This window comes from Ctenopharyngodon idella, chromosome 15 (genome assembly GCF_019924925.1).
Source record: "Ctenopharyngodon idella isolate HZGC_01 chromosome 15, HZGC01, whole genome shotgun sequence".
NCBI classification, from domain to species: Eukaryota; Metazoa; Chordata; class Actinopteri; order Cypriniformes; family Xenocyprididae; genus Ctenopharyngodon; species Ctenopharyngodon idella.
In genome coordinates this window covers 32,739,420-32,761,059 of record NC_067234.1, presented here as the reverse complement: position 1 = coordinate 32,761,059, position 21,640 = coordinate 32,739,420, and the positions used below count along the sequence as shown (strand labels likewise).

Genomic DNA, 21,640 nt, shown 5'->3' with positions numbered 1-21,640 from the left:
CGACTTTAGAAGACTTGAAATATTGTTCAAAATTCATATGAATTAGTTTTATGGTGAATGAAGATCACTCAAAAATTTCTCTGTTTGATTAAAAAAAGAAAAAAAACGTGTCAAGTTTGAGTGAGTAAATGATGATTTTCATTTTTGGGTGGATTTTTCCTATAATGGAGGAAATGGAATTAAAATGCAATTGTCTGACCTATAATTTGCCGTTTTCATTACTTGATTTTATTGATAGAAATCAATGATGGTGTTTTCTCAGTATAAGCCCATCACCAAAGTGGATCAATAATAAAATACTTGAACTCAATTCACAGTCCATATTAGTTTCAGATGCGGACTGAACATCCATCTGTGAAAAAAAACATCATTAAAGCATTGATCAGACTACAACAGGCAAATAATAAAAAAGGAAATTAAACAAATTGTTCTCATAAAGAAATCATTTCAATGTGATAAAATATTTATATGCATTTTCATAAGTGTCAAACAATACAAAAGCAAATATGATGACGACAAAAAAGAAAAAGTCTTGCACCTGTAGACTAAATAAAATGTAACCAGTCCGTTGATCTGAGGTTTAAAATCGCTGCGACCACAAAAAGAGCCGTGACAAAACATTTGTTGTGTTGTGCAGATTCAAATCCATTTATCCACGCCACATTGCATATTAAACATCACAATTATGATCTGCACAGCATTTTCAATTTCAACGAGGCAGAAAAATGACTGGTTAGGACATCTGCAATGCTGGATCTGCATGTTAAATCTGCATTATAGACATGTTTGTTTGTTCTCACTGTTAAAAAAGGGGTTCATATAACACACGGCTTTAAGACAAATGTTACCAACAGTCATGAAATAAAATAAGTAATTTTATACGAGAAAGGCTAAAACAGTCAGCATGAGCCTTTAAAGGTGAAGTATATCATTTCTGCATCACCAAATAAAATAAATGACTGTTTTCAAACAGGTTTCCCATCTAACATTCAACTTTTCAGGCATGTTAAAAATGTTTGCGCACTTCAGGAAAATCAACCTATAGATGACTCTGCAAATTAAGCTTGAAATTCACATTTCGACATGGAAAAATTACACACATCACCTATAATAAAACCCACAGACATGTCTTATCATAAATTAGATTAAGAAGGAATATGTCTGTAAAGAATAAAATGTTCAAGTCCTTTAAATCTAATTACAAACTACATGGATGTGAACTACTCTACAATATATTAACTGGCGTAATAGTTGAACTGCAATCCACCTTAACTAACCCTCCTGTCTTTATTCATATTTCACTGACTTTTCATCTCATTGTTCATCTCTGAAAATGTAAAAAAAAAAAAAAAATTTTGCTCAGTGTCCATCGTCGCCCCCAGTTATAACACAGCTGACATCATATAACACCACAGGTAATGTTCAGTCAGTGTATATCCGGGTTTAGGAGGGTCGAGGAGCAAAACTGTAAAACTCTGAAGTCATATGATGTCCACCAGCTCCATCAGTATTTATTGTGCCATTCACACTGTCCCACGCTCACCTCTTCGATGTCCAGGTTCTTCCTGGACTTATAGATGAACTCCCCGATCGCCACAAACACGGAGAGGACGAGTCCGGCCGCCAGCACGATGAAGATTCCTCCGATGTTCTCCACGCCCAGAGCGCTGGCCTCTTTACTGTCCTCCTCGGGACATCCGTTTCCTCGCCACCACTTCTCCTTCATCATGTGGAGCTTCCCCTCTTCCTGTAACTGCAGGATGGCGATGGTCACCTTGTCACGATACGGGGAACCTGACAGAGACCATCAGTGAGGTTAATAGCACAAAAATGACAATGCTTCAAGTCTATTTTCAAGGATTTGACATTTCTAATTATGTTCAAAATGGCAGTACTTTTATGTCACATAAAAAAACGGCAGGTAAAGTAGTCTATAAAAAGAACCTGTTTTTAAACAGTGGCATAGATTAGTCTTACAAGTTAGTCATTTATTTTTTTTCCTTTAAGACAGGTCCTAACTTTTTAAAGTCAGTTACATAAAAAGGTCGATTGGTCTAATTGGAAGTGACCCTTCACCAGGAGTTTGATTGACAAGCGATCTAACCAATCATAACGCCGAATCCGACATTTTGTCCGACAAAGCAGTCAGGAGTTAGAAGATTAACCTCAGTGGACTTGAACTTGAAAAATGATGTGTACTGACGTCTTTCCGTGTTTGAAACAACATTCCTTCTCATGTTCATTCATGTTTATTTGATGCTATAAATTAACTAGTAGGAAGAGATGATCGGTTCACGAGCCGCTTGAGCTGAGGCACTACAGCAATCTGCCACGATACATTAAAGAGCCACAAAATGGTTTTTATTGTTCAAATTTCTTAAAAAAAAACAAAAAAAAAAAAAAAAAACTGTAGTCTTTTTGCTGTGTTCAAGTGCAGCTTTTGACAACATATTCGACTTTTGTCGCCTCTAGTTTTTTGACATTGGCAAGGTGTGTCACAGCCGTAAAGGAATACTCCACTTTTTTTGAAAATAGGCTCATTTTCCAACTCCCCTAGAGTTAAACAGTTGAGTTTTACAGTTTTCGAATCCATTCAGCCGATCTCCGGGTCTGGCGGTACCACTACTATCATTGCGCCTGCTGCATCCATGGTACGGCAGCAAAGTGCCTTGATTATTATTATGCCGGAATGAGAGTATAGTTCCTAGCCATATCGGCCTAGAAATTGCAACTTTTCATTTTCTGTTGGTCTTAGTACACGATGTAACTACAGAAGAGTCAAGTTTTAAATAGGAAAAATATCGAAACTCTTTGGTCATTTTTGAGCGAGATGCTAACGGTCTAATCAGATTCAATGAACTATGCTAAGCTATGCTAAAAGTGGTACCGCCAGACCCGGAGATCGGCTGAATGGATTCGAAAACGGTGAACCTCAACTGTTTAACTCTAGGGGAGTTGGAAAATTAGCCTATTTTCAAAAAAAGTGGAATGTTCCTTTAAGATGCCGTCTTAAAGGGTTAGTTCACCCAAAAAATTCTTCGAAGTTATATGTGAATAACAGCATAAATTCAGTCTGTTCATTAGGGCTGCAACAAACAATTATTTTGATAATCGATTAATCTACAGACTACTGGGACGATTAATCAACTAATCGTTGATTGCACTGATTAATCAGTATGTTTTGTTCGATTATTCCACTTTAGCAATTAGTTAAAATATTGAGTTATACTTTAACTAATAAATAAAAATCACTTCAGCTTTTGAAAGTATATTTTTAATAAATTTCGAGCCAACTGAATAGACCAATCTACTTTCTTTTTTCCTCAGAAGTCATCAATATTCAAACTTTTACAATGACTGGTACTGTGTTTTTATTAAGTCTGGGAATTGTAATATTAACTTTTTAATAAGAGTAAAAATATGAATATGTAATATTGTGCATATATTTAAAAAAAAAAAAAATAAATAAATAACCCACTCTCTCTCTTTCTTTTTTTTTTCTCTCTTCTTTTTTTACTATCGAGCTTATGGTCATTGAATGGCTTTCCTGAGGTAAATGTAACATTTTGTGACATATTTGTTTTTAAGCTGTTTTAATGACATCTTTCTGTGGTTAAAACTCTGATTAAGTGATTACATTAGAGATGGATTCATTTCAGTAAGTTGTACTGTATCATTCATCATACTTTTTGATGTTCATTCATGTTTATTTCGTGCAGTAATAGCAGAAAAGAGGAAGAGATAATAGGTGCGATCTACTGCGATCTGTCACGCCACATTAAAGAGCGCCAAAACCACATGTATTGTTTGAATCCCGTAGTAAAATTGACAGAATTTAAAAGCCGAGACTGTTTTATATCAAAAGTAACCTGATCTGTCTCATCTGTCGGTGCGTTGTCTGTGTCCTCTTTGCTCTGCTATGTATTTTTCACTGCATGAGAAAATGAACGCGTGGCGTGAGAACAGTGAGTTTGAATTAAAGTTGGTGGCCCTGCATGACAGCATTTTAACGTAGTTATGCTAAACTTTATGTTTGTTATGTTTTATGCTATATTAAACTCCCACATTTTACGGGTACGACTTTGTTTGCACTATGCACTCTGAAACGCCGTGTCTCTTCTATTGGATTTGATCCGGGAGGGCTGCATTACAGTATTGCGCTACAGCGCCCCACTGGTCAAACCGCGTTATTGCAGGCCCTTCAAATAGGTCATGTGAGATCAAAAGACTATACGACAACAAAAATATTTGTCGACAATTTTTTATTGTCGATGGTGTCGATAATGTTGACTAATCGTTTCAGCCCTACTGTTCATCATATAAAAAGATCGATTCTTTCCAGAAAAAAATTGGACTAAACCTCTCAATTCATATGGATTAGTTTTATGATCTCTTTATGAACTCATTGAAGTGTCAAAGTGGTAGTTGCGTAGCAATGTCAATGGAGGAACAGAAATCTCTCAGATTTCATTAAAAATATCTTCATTTGTGTTCCGAAGATGAATGAAGGTCTCACAGGTTTGGAACATCATAAGGGTGAGTAATTAATGACAATTTTTTTTTTTTTTTTCCCCTCATTTTTGGGTGAACTAACCCTTTAACATAGTGGCTAATTTTATGCAATTGACACGAGGTTTTCCAAGCACTCTTTATTTCGGCATTGGCCAAGAAAAATGAAGAAAAAAAATAAATAAAGTATATTAAAAATGTTTTTATAAACCAATCAATAAGTAAGTAAATAAATAAATAAATAAAATAAATACAAACAAACAATCAATCAGTACAACATATTTTGTTATATTGATATATGAATAAATATGATAAAGCATTAAAAAAATACCACCGGTCCAAATAATGTATTCTCTGACTGAAGGAAAATAATAAATAAATAAAATACATCAAGAATAAACTTGTCTATTAAAAAAATAAATGAATACTGAATAATGAATAATGAAAGTAATTTAGTAACAATAAGGAGTTATATGATGAGGCCTTCAAAAATAATTTCCACTGGTGTAATTCAATGTATTCGCGTGGACTCAGTCATGTTAAAGGTGCACTATGTAACTTTTTTTTGCTCAAAATTGACAAAATCTATATAATGAGCGTTGAGAGAGTACATTATGAATCCATCTTTTTTTTCTAAACTGTGGTTTTGTCTTATCCTGAATCACTACTGTAATAAGTCTTTGTATTCTGAATATTTTAGTAGCCTACGTGACTCGTCATAGACAAACAGAGGGAAGTAGCTTCGACTACAATGTTCTTCCGCAAGAAACATGCAGTTTTGTTTATTAACTGCTAGAGCGACAAAAGTTACATAGTGTACCTTTGAATATTATTGAAAAAAAGCTTGAATAAAACCAGTTAATTGAGATGTTACCACGTGCATTTTTTAAAAACATTTTTGACCAATCATTGTTTTATGTGAGCGTACCGATAGGAGTTCCCACTCCGTAGCCCTTCGAGTCGATGAGGCCGCCGATCTGTGTGAGGTTGCAGTTTCTCTGGCTGATGTACTCGATGCTGGTGGACTCCATCAGAAGAGCGTAGTCTGTGGTCAGCACACGCTGGATGCCCTCTCTGTTATTCTTCACCAGCGCCGTGTTCTTCCGGCTGCTCATGAACGCCCACATCTTCTCATAGGTGGAGATCTTTGATTTCTGGGAAAGATATGTGATAGCATTATAGTAGAGCACCATTTCTTTACCAAAGAAATAAAATAATCACTGTCCACCAGGATAGTCTGTACAAAACAAAGTGTTTTACTTCTTTTATAAAATTTCAGCAACAGCAATATGAAAAAAAAAAGACACAAATTACTAATAATTAAAAATATTCATAATTTTATGCAAATTAATCTAGTTCATTAGCCTTTGTTTTTGTAAGTATATCAACTATTTTACCATTTTGAATGTTGATAAAATAACATAAAATAAAATAATGTGACCAGGATTGTCTGTACAAAACAATCTAAAGTGTTTTATTGCTGTTATAAAATTTCAGCACCACAATTTGATAAAAGGAAACAATTATTAATCATTAAATATATAACATTAAATATTAGCATTTTTCTGCCAATTAATCTAGTTCATTAGTCTTTGTTTTTGTGAGTATATCAGCTATTTTACAGTTTTGAATGTTGAGGCTGTATTAAAGCATTTTTATTAACATGTTATTTTATTTATCAGATTCATAAAGCCCCATAAGTAGATCTATTGGTGGCATGTAAACTAAGCTTCATTAGTTGTCATAATTGATATATACTTGATACATTTATTTGCACAAGATCTCCAATCAGCATCCAGAACCAGAACCATTCATTTTATAATCAGATTTAAAGAGCCAAATCTATCAGTTTCTATAAGAAAGAGGTACAAATTTACAGTACACATTTCCAATTTGAAATTTCTTAGAAGATGAGCAGTGTTTCTTCTGAGAAAATTCATGTTCAGACACGTTAATTGTTCCCGTTGTGAATACGTTTACAGTACACTGATCTTACTACTGGGCTTCCTGTGCTTATGTCTTATTTCTGCCATAAAATCCTTCTTTGCTTTGCTGGTCTAGGTCAGTGCTGTGACAGATGTCTTCATAACCCTCTCTTCCTCTATAAGCAGCTTTAATTCGCTCTGTACATGTTGAATTCCCGCTGGCTGAGGTTCATGTCCTGTAATCATTCCCGCCAATCTGTGCATGTAAAATCACAGGTCTGAGTGTCTGGAGGTGGAACTGCTGTTCTCCCGTCAAACCTCAAACCAGCTCTCTCAATTCAGTGCCAAATGAACGTATCACAGAACACGCAGATACTGCATTAAATGTTTAAACAGGCTGAATGTTTGTATGTGGAGACTGTGACTTCGGTATGACTCTGGAGTGAATGAATACAATATCAAAGCGAGTTGCCTAACCTTAAAGAAAGTCATAGTGGAGCCGTCCCTCACGGCACCGTACTCGATCTTGGTCTGTTTGGCCAGGTCATCGGCCGAGTCTATGGGCGAGTCCATTCGCTCTACAGTGAGGAAGGCGGCCAGGTTAGCCGTGTAGGACGAGATGATGATGAGGGTGAAGAACCACCAGATCCCTCCAACAATCCTGGTGGACAAAGCCTTGGGCATTAACTCCGAACCTGACCATGAGACAAGACAAACAAGTGGTTAAAAATGCTGAAAAATCCAGAATGTTTTTCGTTGTTTTATAGTTTGTTTCACAATTAAATTAAATTACTAATTTTATTTTATAAAATATAACAAATTAATAAAGTTGTGATATATATTTCCTATTAGTTTGGGAATATTAGAAACTTTGTAGATTCTAACACATATGGACATTTCTCTAAAGAAGGAAATCACATGTGTTAAATCTCATACCTTGCTGCATAAGGGCTCCAACCCCAAACCAAACACTGTTGATTAAAGTGAAGTTGTTCTCAACCACATCAGAATCAGGGTTGCAGGGATGAGGGTTGTACCATTCATACGGGGTAAACCTGCAGAGAGACAAAAATGTACTGTATATGCACATAATTCACATTTAAATATATAAAGAATCCCACATTTGTGATTGATGATGGAAATTATAGTTTTGAGTCAATCCAATATAATATAACGGCAGGGAACTGAAGAGATGTCAGGCGAGGAACGGATCTATTTGCAAGGGGTTTTATTGAACAAAGAAACATAAACAAAATCCAATAACCAAGGAACATGGAGAGCACAGGAAACAGGAACCGTCCACAAGAAACAGGGCTATATATAGACAGGGGTAACGAGCTTAACAAGGTAACGAGAAAAGATACACCTGGGGAAGACAATCAAGGGGAAAAACTACAAGCTGACTACAAAAAGGATCATGGGACTGAAAACAGTAAATATAACAAGTCCATAGACAAACACAGAGAACATATAATATAATATAATATAATATAATATAATATATCTTATGAAAACTGCATGAGTAATATATAACTTGACATGGATTTTATACAGACTTTAGCATATCGAACCCAAAAAAAATAAAATAAAAAATAAAATCAGAATATCCACAATGATTCTAAATTTTACCAGCAAAACCAGAATCACCACAAATGTATTGTGAATGTTATTGTGAATAATATGAAATATCATATGTGAATATAATACCTCTAATATTATCATCACTAACACCTTCACCACTAACAGCCCCCCAGCCAAAAGCCAGCCACTATATTGCAATACATTTAAAATAAACTGATTCATACTGACAATAATCATCCAAAAAAAAAACAATAATTTGAAACTGCATCATTGTTTTGATTTGATTATGTCATTTGCAATGCATCATGGTCTCAGCAGTTTCCTCTTCTAACATTCTGCCCTCGTCTTTCACTGGTGTATTCGGTGTCCTGGCCGCTGGTCATTCTCTACCCCTCTATCTCACTGGCTTTATTCCATTACTCACATTGATGTCCAGATGACAAATCTTGCTTAAGTGTAAAAAACCCCATTCACCGTCACATTCATATCATATCCTTCGACTGGATGGAATCATAGTCTGAAGCTGAGTCTGTGCCCATCATTCCTTATGCCCTTTTGCCTCCTAGTTCCCTACGGAACATAAGGCTGTGACAATCTGCTTCCATCTTGTTCTATCATTGGCAGCATGTTGTGCTTAACCCTATGAGAGGTGTAGCTCTTTCAGTTCAGCTTCTACAGACCATCTCCAGGTTGTTTTCAGCCTTCCTTGCTTCCTCTTCCCAGGTGGTCTCCAACTCATAGCTACTTTCAGGATGCAGTTCTGGTCCATCTGAAGGACATGCCGAAGACATTTAATTCTACAGCGCTTGATCTCCATCACCATGCAATATTGGTCTTCTTACACAACTCAGCATTTGACATCCTCTCTGGCCAGAAGATATGGCAAATTCTCCAGAGGCAATTGTGTTTGAATACCTCAATCTTCTTCATGTTGCTCTTAATGACACACCAGCATTCATACAGCAGAACAGATTTGTTGTTTAGTCTCACCTATGTTCTGAGATTTCCAGATGGGCACTGCGGGCTTTACTTAGCCTTGATTTAATGTCCTTAGCTGAAGCACTGTCTGTGCTCAAGAAGAATGCCAAGGTAGATGAACTCCTCAACATCTTCAAGTGGACTTCAATTCAGAATAATGGGTTCATCAGATCTTGTGTTGATGCGCATCACTTGGGTTTTGGTGGTTCTTATGTTGAGGCCTGTTTTCTTGGCAAAGTTATCCAGTCTATTGGTCTTCTCTTATGGGTGGACATGCGTAGATGACAAAAGAGCTACATCGTCTGCAAAATCAAGGTCTTCAAGCTGTTGGAAGAGTCCACTGTATGCCTCTAGACTTGTGGCCATCATACACACTACGCTATTTTCTGTGAAATTTGTCAACTCTGACTGCCCAAAATGTGTAGGTTAGCTGTGACTTTCGTCAGCTATTGCCGACTCAACTAGACTGCAAATTGGGGCAGAAATCTGAGTAAAAGTTGTGTAGTGTATACCAGCCTTTAAGAGTTTTTTGAAAATGTACTTAAAAACAAAGGGTGTTTTTCCAGCGATGCCATAGAATAACCATTTTGGGTTCCCCAAACAACCTTTCATTGAATAGTTCTTAAAAGAACTTTTTTTTCTTAAGCCCTGTTTCCACCTGGTATTAAGATGGTTGATCTTGGTCGATCGGATCACAAGTGGACAACAGTAAATACAGGTGTAAACGGAGTCTAAAATGTTTTGAGATTGTCCACTTTTGACCACTTCCAGAAGTAGTTGAAAACGCAAACAGCCACAAAAGATGCCTACTCTCTGCCTATTGACCTAATGCGTAAACATTATGGGAAGCGCACTAGCCATATGGGATTTAAACTTTGTCAGCTGAAGACCGAAGTTTGGTTTGAAGATGAAAAACGTACCGAGCACAATGTTCTCACCATTCCTGATTTCTAACACACACTCACAGCGTTTGGTGTGGTCTTGCGGCTGTCAGAGCAGAAACAAAAGCTGTTTTTTTGCGTTCATATGTCAATTGCGTGAGCTTATGTCATCCATTAGATGGAAAGATCGGAAAAAGCCCACTCATTTACCCGCCCATAGAACCTCCCCTCGAAGAAATCAGGACAGAAGTGGTTGAAAGTGGACAAAAGAGACAGTTTAAAACACCAGGCATAAACAGGAATGTGTTTCTCTCATCTACTTGTGATCCGATACCAGGTGTAAACAGGGCCTTAGTGTAAAGAACACTTTAATAATCTAAAGAAACTTTTTCCTTTATCTACTTTATTTTTAACGTAAGAGCAGGCGTGGGCCAAAAAAGTTAACCGTACTAAAAAGTACCACTGCATTCGTATTCAAAATGAGCTGGCCAAGACTGGGCAGTAAAACAAGCGCTAATTAACCGCAATTCAACAAAACATAATAGAAGCATGAAACTGGTCCAATTTTAAGAGTTTAATCCAATCTAAAGGTTAAAATGGGTTAAAATGATTTGTACCTGGCGATGACGAACAGCACACAGCTGACCCCGAGGCAGGCCAGCAGCACATACATCCAGATGTCCGGAGAGAGCGGGTTTAGGAAGGAGAACACGCCTGGATTGGTGCCATTGGGTTTGTGGTAGAGAATAGAGATTCCCAGAGTCATGAAGGGCTTGGAAAAATCAATGACTTTCTCTCTCACGTAAGTGATGGTGAGCGGTGCTACGGCCAAATCTGCCACCTGTAATGAAGTTAGTGAGAATTAATTCATGGGAACTTGCTTGACTCTTTAGGATTGTATGAAAGGGCTTGATGAGGACAATAGCATACATAAAGCCATGGACTAAAAGCCACAAAACTCATAATCATACCTAGAAAGTTGGACTTACATGATCGATTAGCTCTCTGACCATGCCGTTCCACTCTCCTTTGTCATTCTGGGCTCCATATTTCCCATCAGACACCAGTTTGACCTCATAGGAAAAGCCCAGGATGTTGGACAACTCCTTCAGCAGGTCCAAACAGTAGCCTTCAAACCGGTCGTTCCCATACAGCGGCTTATCTGACTTCTTGTACATCACATACGGGTTTTCCTGCAAGGGCAAAAGTACTATTAGTTCCAGCATGTGGAGTCTCTAGGTCTTGTTGATGTGAGTTGACTGATTATTACCAGAATTGTGGTGACAATAAGTGTCCGGTTGGCCATGGAGTCGGTCACGTTGGCGTTTTTGTCTTTGTTGCTGTCTGTCAGGTTAAGGCCAGTGTTTGAGTTCCACACACCAATCTAAACAGATGCAGAACCACATAAATAAACAGTTCATTCATTTTCATGCTGAAAACTGTTGATTTTAGAGGACAGATTAAAGGAATAATTCACCCATTATGAACCCGACTATTCATGATACTATTCCTTTAAATATTATCCGTGATTTTAAATGTATATACAGTATTCACATTATGTAATTATGTAAGAACAGCAAAATTATAACTGATATATATATATATATATATATATATACAAACACACATATTTTCTTAATTATATATATATATATATATATATATATAAAAAATGTATATTATATATCAGTTATAATTTTGCAATTCTATTTGACAAGACTAGTAGCACAGAAATTATATAATTATTATTATATATATATATATATATATATATATTTTCATAATTAAAATAACATTGTTATGAGATAAAAAAATATTTTCTGAATAAACTTTTAAAAAATACACTTTTAACACTTACATAAAAGTATAAATTAATGCATTGTATAAATCTATTTATTTATTAAAAAAATATATTTTTGCAATTATTACAATTTTTTATTATAAAAATAAAAATTTTTCCTAACAAGAACATTTTATTTATATTAAATAAATAAAGACATTTGTTATTTTTTTTTTTAAATTAAAGGCACAATATGTAAATTTTCGCTGCTAGACAGTGTTGCCAAGTCCACGGTTTTCCCACGGAAATGGGCTACATTTACACTGTTCCCGTGGGTTTTTTTTCATGTCCGCGGGTTGAAGCGACCCAAATTACATGATATTTAGTCCCTGGAATGTGACCTTTACCTGGAGAGCCCCACCAAAAACGCGCATTTTAACCCCTAGAATGCAATTTTTATCATGGGAATAAAAAATAAAAAATCTTACATATTGTGCCTTTAATTTAATGACTTCTTGTAAATAAATAAACAAACAAACACACAAACAAATAAAGCAAAAAAAATACACACTTCAGTTTTAGGTCTTACAATGTAAAAGGAAAACACGACAAGGGAAACATTGAAATAAATGAAGCAAATGAATGCTTTATATCTTGGGGGAAATAAATCTAGAGAGCAATGCGCCTTGAAACACAGTGCAGAAAACAGACTAATTTTTTTTGTTATCTACCACATATATTATAGTGCAAAAGCAGGTGCTTCACATCACCATCATCTGCACAATCATTGCCTTCTTTTACATGACCAACTGCTCTCAATCTACTGAAAGAAGACGCAAACAGCAGCTCCTCTGAGATACTCTTTGTGTCTGTTTCTGTGTACCGCAGAATAGCTTCATTTGCTACGCCACGTCACCTCTGTCTGATAGCTGTTGTCACGAGGAGCCTTTTAAAACATACATTAAGAGAGTGTCTTCAAATTGAGTGCTTGGCGTGCGATTAGTGCTCATAAACAGATGTTTAATAAAATGAGCTCTCTGCGTTGTTGACTCCATGAGTGATGCGATATTTCATAAATGGATGCAGAGCTCTTGGAATCTGCTGGCTTTGAGCCACCGACTGAGAGTTTGACAACGTTATAAAAGGAAATGTGTTAAAGTAATAAGCTATGTTTATTTTGAGTGTCAAAACCAAGTATAATCCATAACTAACCCATGAATTCATCATGAGACATCAATCATATGTATTAACCAGCACAAGAGGTGTCAGTAGGTTGAGGAGCATGGGTGAAAAAAGTACCAAAGTAATACTATGTTTTTTAGGAAATAACATAGTACATGAACATAGCAATCGTTCAGTACCATGGTAAAAGGGGAAAAGGGACTTAAATGTCACATTTCCAACGTTCAATACAAACCTTCTTCCACACTTTGTTAAAACGACCACTTTCCATAAACTGCTTGAGAAAAGAAAACAAAAAGCCAAGATTTCACATGTATGACACAGATATTAAGATACGTGGCTTAGACAGGCGCAGACCACGGGAGCGTCTTCTGCTTTTACCTTTTCCATCCCATCCTCTTTCAGACTGATGATGTCGAGATCGAAATCTTTCCTCAGGCCGTCCGTCTTGTTTATGATTATCTGTCCAGTCAGTCCGTTCCACTGAGCCTACAAGAAGTGAGGAGGAGAGAGAAGAGGATCTGATTTTAGATTAAACATAAGGGACAGAGATGATAAAACTCTGATTGCTCATTTGTTTTTATTCTAAGACCCACTTTAGAGGCCAGATGCAGCATTATTATCATCATCATTAGTTGAAAATGTGTTTATGGCACATTACCAGCACAGTGTTTACTACTTTACCTCGCTTTATTAGCTCACTCACTCGTTGTTGTGTGTTTTGGGGGCTTTCTGACATTATTTTTTATAGTACAGGATATAAGATTGAGAGAGAGGGAATGAGATTCTAAATGGATACATTTATTATATAAAATTGTTATTTATTTATTGAATCCTTTAAATGAAAGAATGAATAATTTTAAAATACATTTATTTTTTTTCTATGATTCTATTATTATTATTATTATTAATTCTTAAAAAGTAAATAAATTAATGAAATACATTAATTAATTAAATATATTATTACTTTAATGCATTTTATAAATAAATGCATTTATTTATTTATTATATAAAACATTTTTCTAACAAGCACCTTGTATTTATATTAAATAAATAAATATTTATATTCAAAATTATTATTAATTTAATGAATTATTGTAAATAAATAAATAAATTTTAAAATATATTAATATTTTTATTCTATTATTATTATTATTATTATTAATAATTAAATGAATTCCTAATAAGTAAATAAATAAAATACATTAATTCATTAAATAAAAATGATTCATTTAATCCATTTTATTAATAAATGCATTTATTTATTATGTAATATATATATATATATATATATATATATATATATATATTTCTAACAAGCACCTTGTATTTATATTAAATAAATAAATAAATAAATGTATTTACGAAATAAAATTATTATTAGTTTAACCCTTTAAGCCCGAAGTGTACCACTGGCGGTACACCACCCCCTGCGAAAAAAATTCATAATCAAATTACTAAGCAACCACTGACAAGAATAACACAAAATAGTTATCGGAGTGTATCGCCCAAGGGCGCCACCTAGCTACAAAAAAATTAATAATCATATTTTTCAAAACTACTGCCTTGATCAACACAAAATAGGTGTCATTTGAAAGCATAGAGTCTGAACTTTACAATGAATGTAGCCAGTTTGATTAACTCCTACAGGTAAGTAGTTATTTGCTGATAAATAGAAAAAAAAAATCATAATTTATATACTTTTTTGTACTATAAACTGCAATGTGTCAAAAACATCATGCAGTTCAGATAATCATGAGTCACATGTCATTTGAAAGGTCTTATGGAATAATAGACAACAAGCATAATTGTTTTGGGCTTTAACTAAACTTGAGCGAGTTTTTGTACGTGAAGTCCCGCAAGACCCATATGTGAATAATATACAGATGTGGCATTTATGTTACGTTTTCGCTCGTAACTTCATGAAACATACTCCGATTGTGGAAAATAGCACATCATTATTTACAGCAGATTCTTATGATTAAAATGAGTCCAAAATATCAACATAATCCAATTCAGCCATCACAAAATATTTCTCATGGTGTTACGACACATAAAAGCCCACAGGCGAACAGGCGCTAACTAAAATCAAATGTAGCTTTCACGTGGCATTTTCGCTTATAACTTCATGAAACATGCATAGATCATAGAAAATGGCATTACTTACAGTGGATGCTCCCGATTGAAATGAGTCCAAAATCAACATAATCCCTTGCGTCGATCACAAGATATTCCTCATGGAGGAACGGTTTTAAAAATGCCCATTAGGGGGCGTCAAGGGTTAAACAAAAAGGCTACCTTGATTCCAAATGCTGTAACTTTTGATTACTTCATGCTATCACCACAAAATTCGATTTTCACCAAAAAAAGAATTGTCCTCCTACCTTATTTCCTTCCTGAGTTAATGCATGTCAAATAAGAAAGATATGTAAAATTATAATAAAAAATATATATATATTTTTGTATTTTATCAGCAGTTTCAGCCATTTTTCTCTAAAAATTTAAAGAGTTTTCTATCAAATGATACCTTTTGACTCTCCTTGCTATAGTTTTGGAGTTATGAGTCTTTACTTTTGTGTGTGTCACTCAGAAAAAAAAACAACTCTAAAAGTGCCTTCAGGGCTTAAAGGGTTAATGAATTATTATATATAAATAAATAAATACTTTGTAGTGCCAGGACCTTAAGCATAAGGCTTGTACTGTGCAATGTCAAATTGAAATGTAAACCGTCAACCTGTTTAGTTTCAGTTTCCTTGATTACTCATTACTCTCTAGTTTGTTTCTTTGGTTACTTATGATTTACACCTGTGTCTGGTTTAGTTCTCAGTGTATTTATGCTCACTGTTTGGTTTTGTCCTTTGTCGGTTATCGTCTATGTGTGGTTAAGATATATATTACTTCTACATATCTCCTGAGGGTTCTCTTTGCTTATTAAACATTGTTTATTTATATTGCCAGAGTCAAGTGTGTTGGACTGCTACCACTACATGTGCCATCAACCTTGTAACTTTAAACATCTTTTCTCGGCTTTTTATAATCTGTCTAAAACAAACCCATTCACCCAGTGATAAACAGCTAGGAGAAACAACCCAGAGACCAATAGATCACAAATAGTCACATGATCAACAAAGTGCCCAGAGCAATAGATCATCAGCTCTGTTCTGCAAGGAGTTGTTAGTAAATGGACTCTATAATGAAGCTCACGGAGTGGATACGAGCCAAATGGAGAGACCGATCTGCCCAACACATGATTCAGGGGATCTTTTACCCAGAACATGTGAATTTACAAGGATGCAGCACTTATATAGTCAACAGACTTTCAGTAAAGCCTGATGTGCAAATCCAGTGGATTATTTCTTTAATTTGCTGTGGGCTGGGTAGTTTTCATAATCTTCACATACAGTAGTGGAGGTCTTAAAGACTTGCTTCATATACTCACACTGAGGTCACATGACCTTTGTCCAGATTTGTTCTAGTCATTATTCGCTAGTGTAAATTTCAGTAGATCCTTCCTTTTTATCACATCCTGCTCTGGGTCACATGTACAGTGAGCTCCAATTACCATCAGACCTAGATTAAACAGACCAGACCCAGCAGTGCTCAGCATAGACTGCACTAACTGTACCAGATGCTCTCACTAAGATCAAGAAGATGACATCATCATCATCATCATCATCATCATCATCATCATCATCATCAGCAGCAGCACTGAAGTAAAGAACTTCAGAGATGCATTAACTAACACTGAGTTCAGTGAAAGTGTCAGAAAACATCTCTGGAGTTAAAACACGGAGTTAAAATTTAATAAAAAATTTTTTTTTTTGTAATCTGGAAAAAATACAAACAAACTAAACTAAAATATAATAAACTTTTATGGCTCCAAAACAGTTAAAAAAAACAAAACAATTAATGTATTTAATAATACTACTACTACTACTACTACTACTAATAATAATAATAATTATTATTATTATTATTACTATTATTGTTGTTATTGTTTAAATAAATTATTTATTATAAATTATTATAAATAATATTTTTTGTTTTTTTTAGTTTGTTTTTAAAATACTATTAAAAAAACTATTATCACATTCCTTGTTGCTCTCCATGATCTGTTCAATGAAGTAAAGAGGCAAAAAGAAAAACATTTTTGAGAAAATATAAAGAGAAAAATATCTCCAATTAAATATCTGAGGAGAACAACATAAAAAATATATTTATATTAAAAAAATAAATAAAATCTCCTTCCACACAGAGGTCATGGTTCAGACAAACAGATAATCCCGGCCCAAAATTCAAGAGGCTGCTTGCTGCAAAGCCAATGAGTGGAGCTAGATGGCCCAACCACACCTTAACCGACCCATAACCCTACGCTAAACATAACTCCACCCATTACGTCCCGAGAGATGGAGCTGGACATCATTTGGCTCTGCAATGAGCACCACTTGCCAAGTTCATGCTATTGGTTGAGTCAATGTTGTTATATCGGCCCATTTGGTTACAATTCCATTCGGCGCCACTAGTGGAGCAGAAATGACATGCTTCACCTTTAAATGAAGAAGACATCCCCAACTGTAATGAGTTCACCCACACAGCCAGCCTCAGTGATTCAGCTAGAGCCATTAAGCACTCGTCCAACACACATTCATCCTCCAGCCTGCAATGCCAACATGCTGACTCAACAATACCGCCTCCAAAACAGGAAGCTCTGACAAGAACACTTGGAAGATGTCATTGGGAGAGAGAGAATGTCCGTACATAAATCACTGCAGCTGCTTAGAAGTGCCTCAAAACACTTTCCAGAAGAGTCAGTAATGATGCATTTGGACTAAACCCTCTATCAGAGTTCAGGAGTTTCTGACACAGTTTAAAAGATTAGATATGATAATTCTGTCGTCATTTACTAACCCTTGTATCTTTCCAAATGTATGTAGCATGATGAGTAAATGATGACTGAAGTTTCACTATCCTTTTCATTTTGGGCAAGAGTGTTTAAACAGGTACGTTTACCTCTTTGAACAGGCTGATGAATCTGGAGCCGAAGCGCCAGGGTTTGTGCCGGTGACACTGCAGTGAGCTCACGGTGATCTGAGACGCTCGCTGGGACGCGGCAGCGACCATATACACCGCATCATACATCAGCGCTGCTTCAGTCTGAGGCACAGAGAGATGATTCATCAGACATGCAACTAGACTAGATGAATCTGTTCAACTCAACGCTGAACTGACTCAAGCTGAATAATGACAATAATGATATCTTCTGTAGAGCTGATTTACAGTTGAATTGAGTTTGTTTCATGAATGATGAACGTTGTATTACTAACACTGTTATTTTCATGTTCATTAATGTGAAGCTGCTTTGAAACAATCTGTATATAAATACATAAATGTGGCTTGACTTGATCAGTGCACAATAAGACAACAGATACAGCAGACACTCAAATAAGAGACTATTTTTGTCTTTTGGTCAAGTACAATGGTAAAACCACTTTGTTGAGAAGTCGTTCTATGGACTATGGTAATATCATGCTATTTAGTGAAGTACCTTGGAGTGCCATGATATCATGATATATATGAATACGGTAATCATTCAGTATCATCCCAGCAAATAAAAATATGTTCTAAGAACATTTTGCTAACATTGTTTCTGAATGTTCTCTGAACGTTCTAAAATGTCCAGGTTTTTTTTTAAATGCTTCAAAAACGTTTTTTTTGATTATGCGAACATTCCATTTGATCATTCTTCAAACATTATGGGAACGTTATGTTTTCTGAACATTCTGAAACAAGTATTAACATTTAAAAAATGTTACATGAACGTCAAACTAAAATGTTTTAGAAAAAAATGCTCCTTGAAAAATGTATAAATAACATTTTTATGTTAACGTTTTGAGAACATTATTAAAGACCAGATAACTTTAAATGAACATTCTTTGTGAGAACCTTGCCAGAACGTTAACCAAAGTTCTGGGAACGTTCCCTGTTAGCTGGGATAGTACATATCAAAATACCATAGCATTGCTTCGTACCATTTTTTGTACTTTCTGTAAAGGTATGAATAGGGCTGGGACAATACATCGATTCTTGAATCGCAATGCGAAGAATCTGGAGCTTTTCTGATATTTTCCGATGTATCACGATTCTCTCTCGAATCGGTTCTGAGCTTAGTTTTAACAGCAGATGGCATTATGTGCTTTAGAAACATCCGTACTCTGCTTGCTTCCAATTCCTTACACACCCCAAACAAAAACCTAAAATAATAATTCATAAAGTTCGAAAAGGTTGAAGCGAATTTCGCAGTGGGCTGTGTTTACATTAATCTTGCGTTATAAAAGCATTCTGAGCCGAGGTGCAAGTATATTTAACCACTTACATGACTCAGCCGAACGCATGAGCGCTCTCCAGCACTCTTCTTCCTGAGCATTTGATTGTGCAGTTAAGCTCAGAATTGATTCAAGAGAGAAAATATCAGAATCGGTCTAGAATCATTGTATCGTGAATCAAGATTTGAGAATCAATATATTGTCCCAGCCCTAATGAATAGAATAAAACTTGATTATCTGTAATACGATCATATATATTTATATTCAGAAGATGGACAGACTGTCATCATTCCATCCAGCAGGCCGGTCTCGGGTTTGGGTGGGGCCTGCAGTCGCTCCATGGACCATTTCTCCACCACTGACGCCACCTGAGGGTTATCGATGTTGAGCAGACGGAAACCCGTCATGTTCACCCCGCTGTATCTGTACGGCTCCAGGTCCAACGCATACAGATCCTGTGTCATACAGTTGTGTAAATACATCAACTCACTCTTTACAGATGAAATTAAAAGCTTTAAAAGATTCCCCTTCTAAAATTGTTGCTTGTTTTCTGTCTATAGAGTGCTGAAGGGGTGCCGCATTATTGTAGTCCAAAACAATGAGCATTTTAGCACTTCCAGTTCCATCAAAAATACATCCTCACTGCAGCATCTACTGACTGAAAATATTGCAGAACACTAAATTCAAATCAGCAGAACACACCTTGTTGAAATTTCCTGTCAAAACAATGACAGCACCAAAGAAAAAATGTAAAAAACTCACCAAAGTGGTAAAAAAGAAATGGTAGTATTCTGTCATCATGCCCATAGACAACAGCTACAGCAGAAAGAGAGAGAAAGAGGAGAACATGTTAAACCTCCTTCTGCACCAGCATCCATTATGAACATTAGATATCTAGAGACACACATGTACATTATTTGCTCTGACTCCACAAGACCTGAAATCAAAACGCTGAAATAAAGCATGACTGTATCTTTTTGCAACAACAGCCACAACGTGGAGCAAACAAATGCATCACATTTGATGGGGATTTAGTTTAGGGATTTGTATTTTTATTGCTGTAACACAGTAAATAGGATTTGATGATGTCAATGTATGACTTCAGAAATCGGTGAAAAATGTCACAATATCTCATGATATCAAATTCAAAACAGGTAATGCTTTACTACTAATCTTTACGACTATACTTTCAAACAAGGCTTTGTCTTGACAAACTTTGCTTTTCCAGTCAAAAATTACAGTCATACACTGCAAATGATTTTGCTACTCAGCATTTTTGTCTTGTTGTCTTGTTTACTTGAGAAGCAAAATTACTTAAGATATTAAGTCATCAAATCAACATAAAGGGAGTTTATACTTAAATTTAGAAAAAAATATCTGCCAATGGGGTCAGAAAAATAAGCTTAATTCACAGGTGAAATGAGTAGATTTTTTCTGACTCCATTTGGCAGACATTTTTTCTTGTTTTAAGCATAAACCCACTTAATTTTGATCAATTTATCAGAAAACAAGAAAAATATCTGGTAAATGGAGTCAGAAAAAATCTACTTGTTTCCCCTGTGAATTAAGCTTATTTTTCTGACCCCATTGGCAGATATTTTTTCTTGTTTTAAGCATAAACGAACTTAATTTTGATAAATTTATCAGAAAACAAGATCTAATTTCTACCATTTCGCTTCTCCAGAAAATGATTCTTGATTTAAGAATGTTTAGTTAGTTGTACTGAAAACAAGACACATAAACTGAGTTTTTGCAGGGCATGAATGCATTCAATCATTCAAACTGGAATGTTTGCTACCTCAAATCAAATTCAAATATAATTTAAAAATGAAATTGGAATTTAAAAGGCATTTTTCAATCCAGCTCTGAGTGGTGCTCAGCCCCGGTGTTTTACCTGTTTAAGGACGTCTGCAGCGGTCTGGTACGAGCAGTCAAAGATGACACAAAACTCCTTCCCCTTCTTCATCTCTTTAAGAAGCGGCCGGGCATCTTTACTTCCTATCGGTAACTGTCGGATTTTGATCTTGATACTGTACCGCGACGGAGCCTTGATCAGCTCCTGAAGACGAATTAGACCTAAAAATATTACATATAAAAATATTACATTGATAATAATCAGAAATGTTTCTTGAGCATCAAATCATCATATTAGAATGATTTCTGAAGGATCATGTGACACTGAAGACTGGAGTAATGATGCTGAAAATTCAGCTTTGATCACAGGAATAAATTACATTTTAACATATATTCAAATAGAAAACTGTTATTTTAAATTGTAATATTATTCCACAATTTTACTGTTTTTTACTGTTTTTTACTTGGTAAGAGACTTTTTTACCAACATTTTACCAACCCCAAACTTTTGAAGGGTGGTGTAAATATGAAATGAACTGTAATGTTAAATGAGTTAATCAAGTTCTACTTTGACTTAGATTTATCAAATATCATTTTAAGTTGATTTTTGGCCTTTTCATCACATAA

The 21,640-nt window shown here is 35.3% G+C and overlaps 1 protein-coding gene across 3 annotated transcripts in view; it reads right to left on the bottom strand.

Moving 5' to 3' along the window:
* Positions 1 to 202: 202 nt before the first annotated feature.
* grik1b (glutamate receptor, ionotropic, kainate 1b) overlaps positions 203 to 21,640 on the bottom strand; it is a 41,147-nt gene continuing 19,709 nt past the window's right edge. For all 3 annotated transcript variants that reach the window (XM_051863340.1, XM_051863338.1, XM_051863341.1), the window contains 12 exons: positions 21,054 to 21,235; positions 19,922 to 19,975; positions 19,441 to 19,614; positions 17,847 to 17,990; positions 13,218 to 13,325; positions 11,145 to 11,258; positions 10,864 to 11,067; positions 10,492 to 10,715; positions 7,371 to 7,489; positions 6,912 to 7,129; positions 5,438 to 5,663; positions 203 to 1,794 (listed from right to left, as the gene is read on the bottom strand). In XM_051863340.1, coding sequence (XP_051719300.1) covers positions 1,505 to 1,794; positions 5,438 to 5,663; positions 6,912 to 7,129; positions 7,371 to 7,489; positions 10,492 to 10,715; positions 10,864 to 11,067; positions 11,145 to 11,258; positions 13,218 to 13,325; positions 17,847 to 17,990; positions 19,441 to 19,614; positions 19,922 to 19,975; positions 21,054 to 21,235 — 2,057 coding nt within the window. In that variant the 3' untranslated portion in view covers positions 203 to 1,504. The remainder of the gene's footprint in view (positions 1,795 to 5,437; positions 5,664 to 6,911; positions 7,130 to 7,370; positions 7,490 to 10,491; positions 10,716 to 10,863; positions 11,068 to 11,144; positions 11,259 to 13,217; positions 13,326 to 17,846; positions 17,991 to 19,440; positions 19,615 to 19,921; positions 19,976 to 21,053; positions 21,236 to 21,640) is intronic.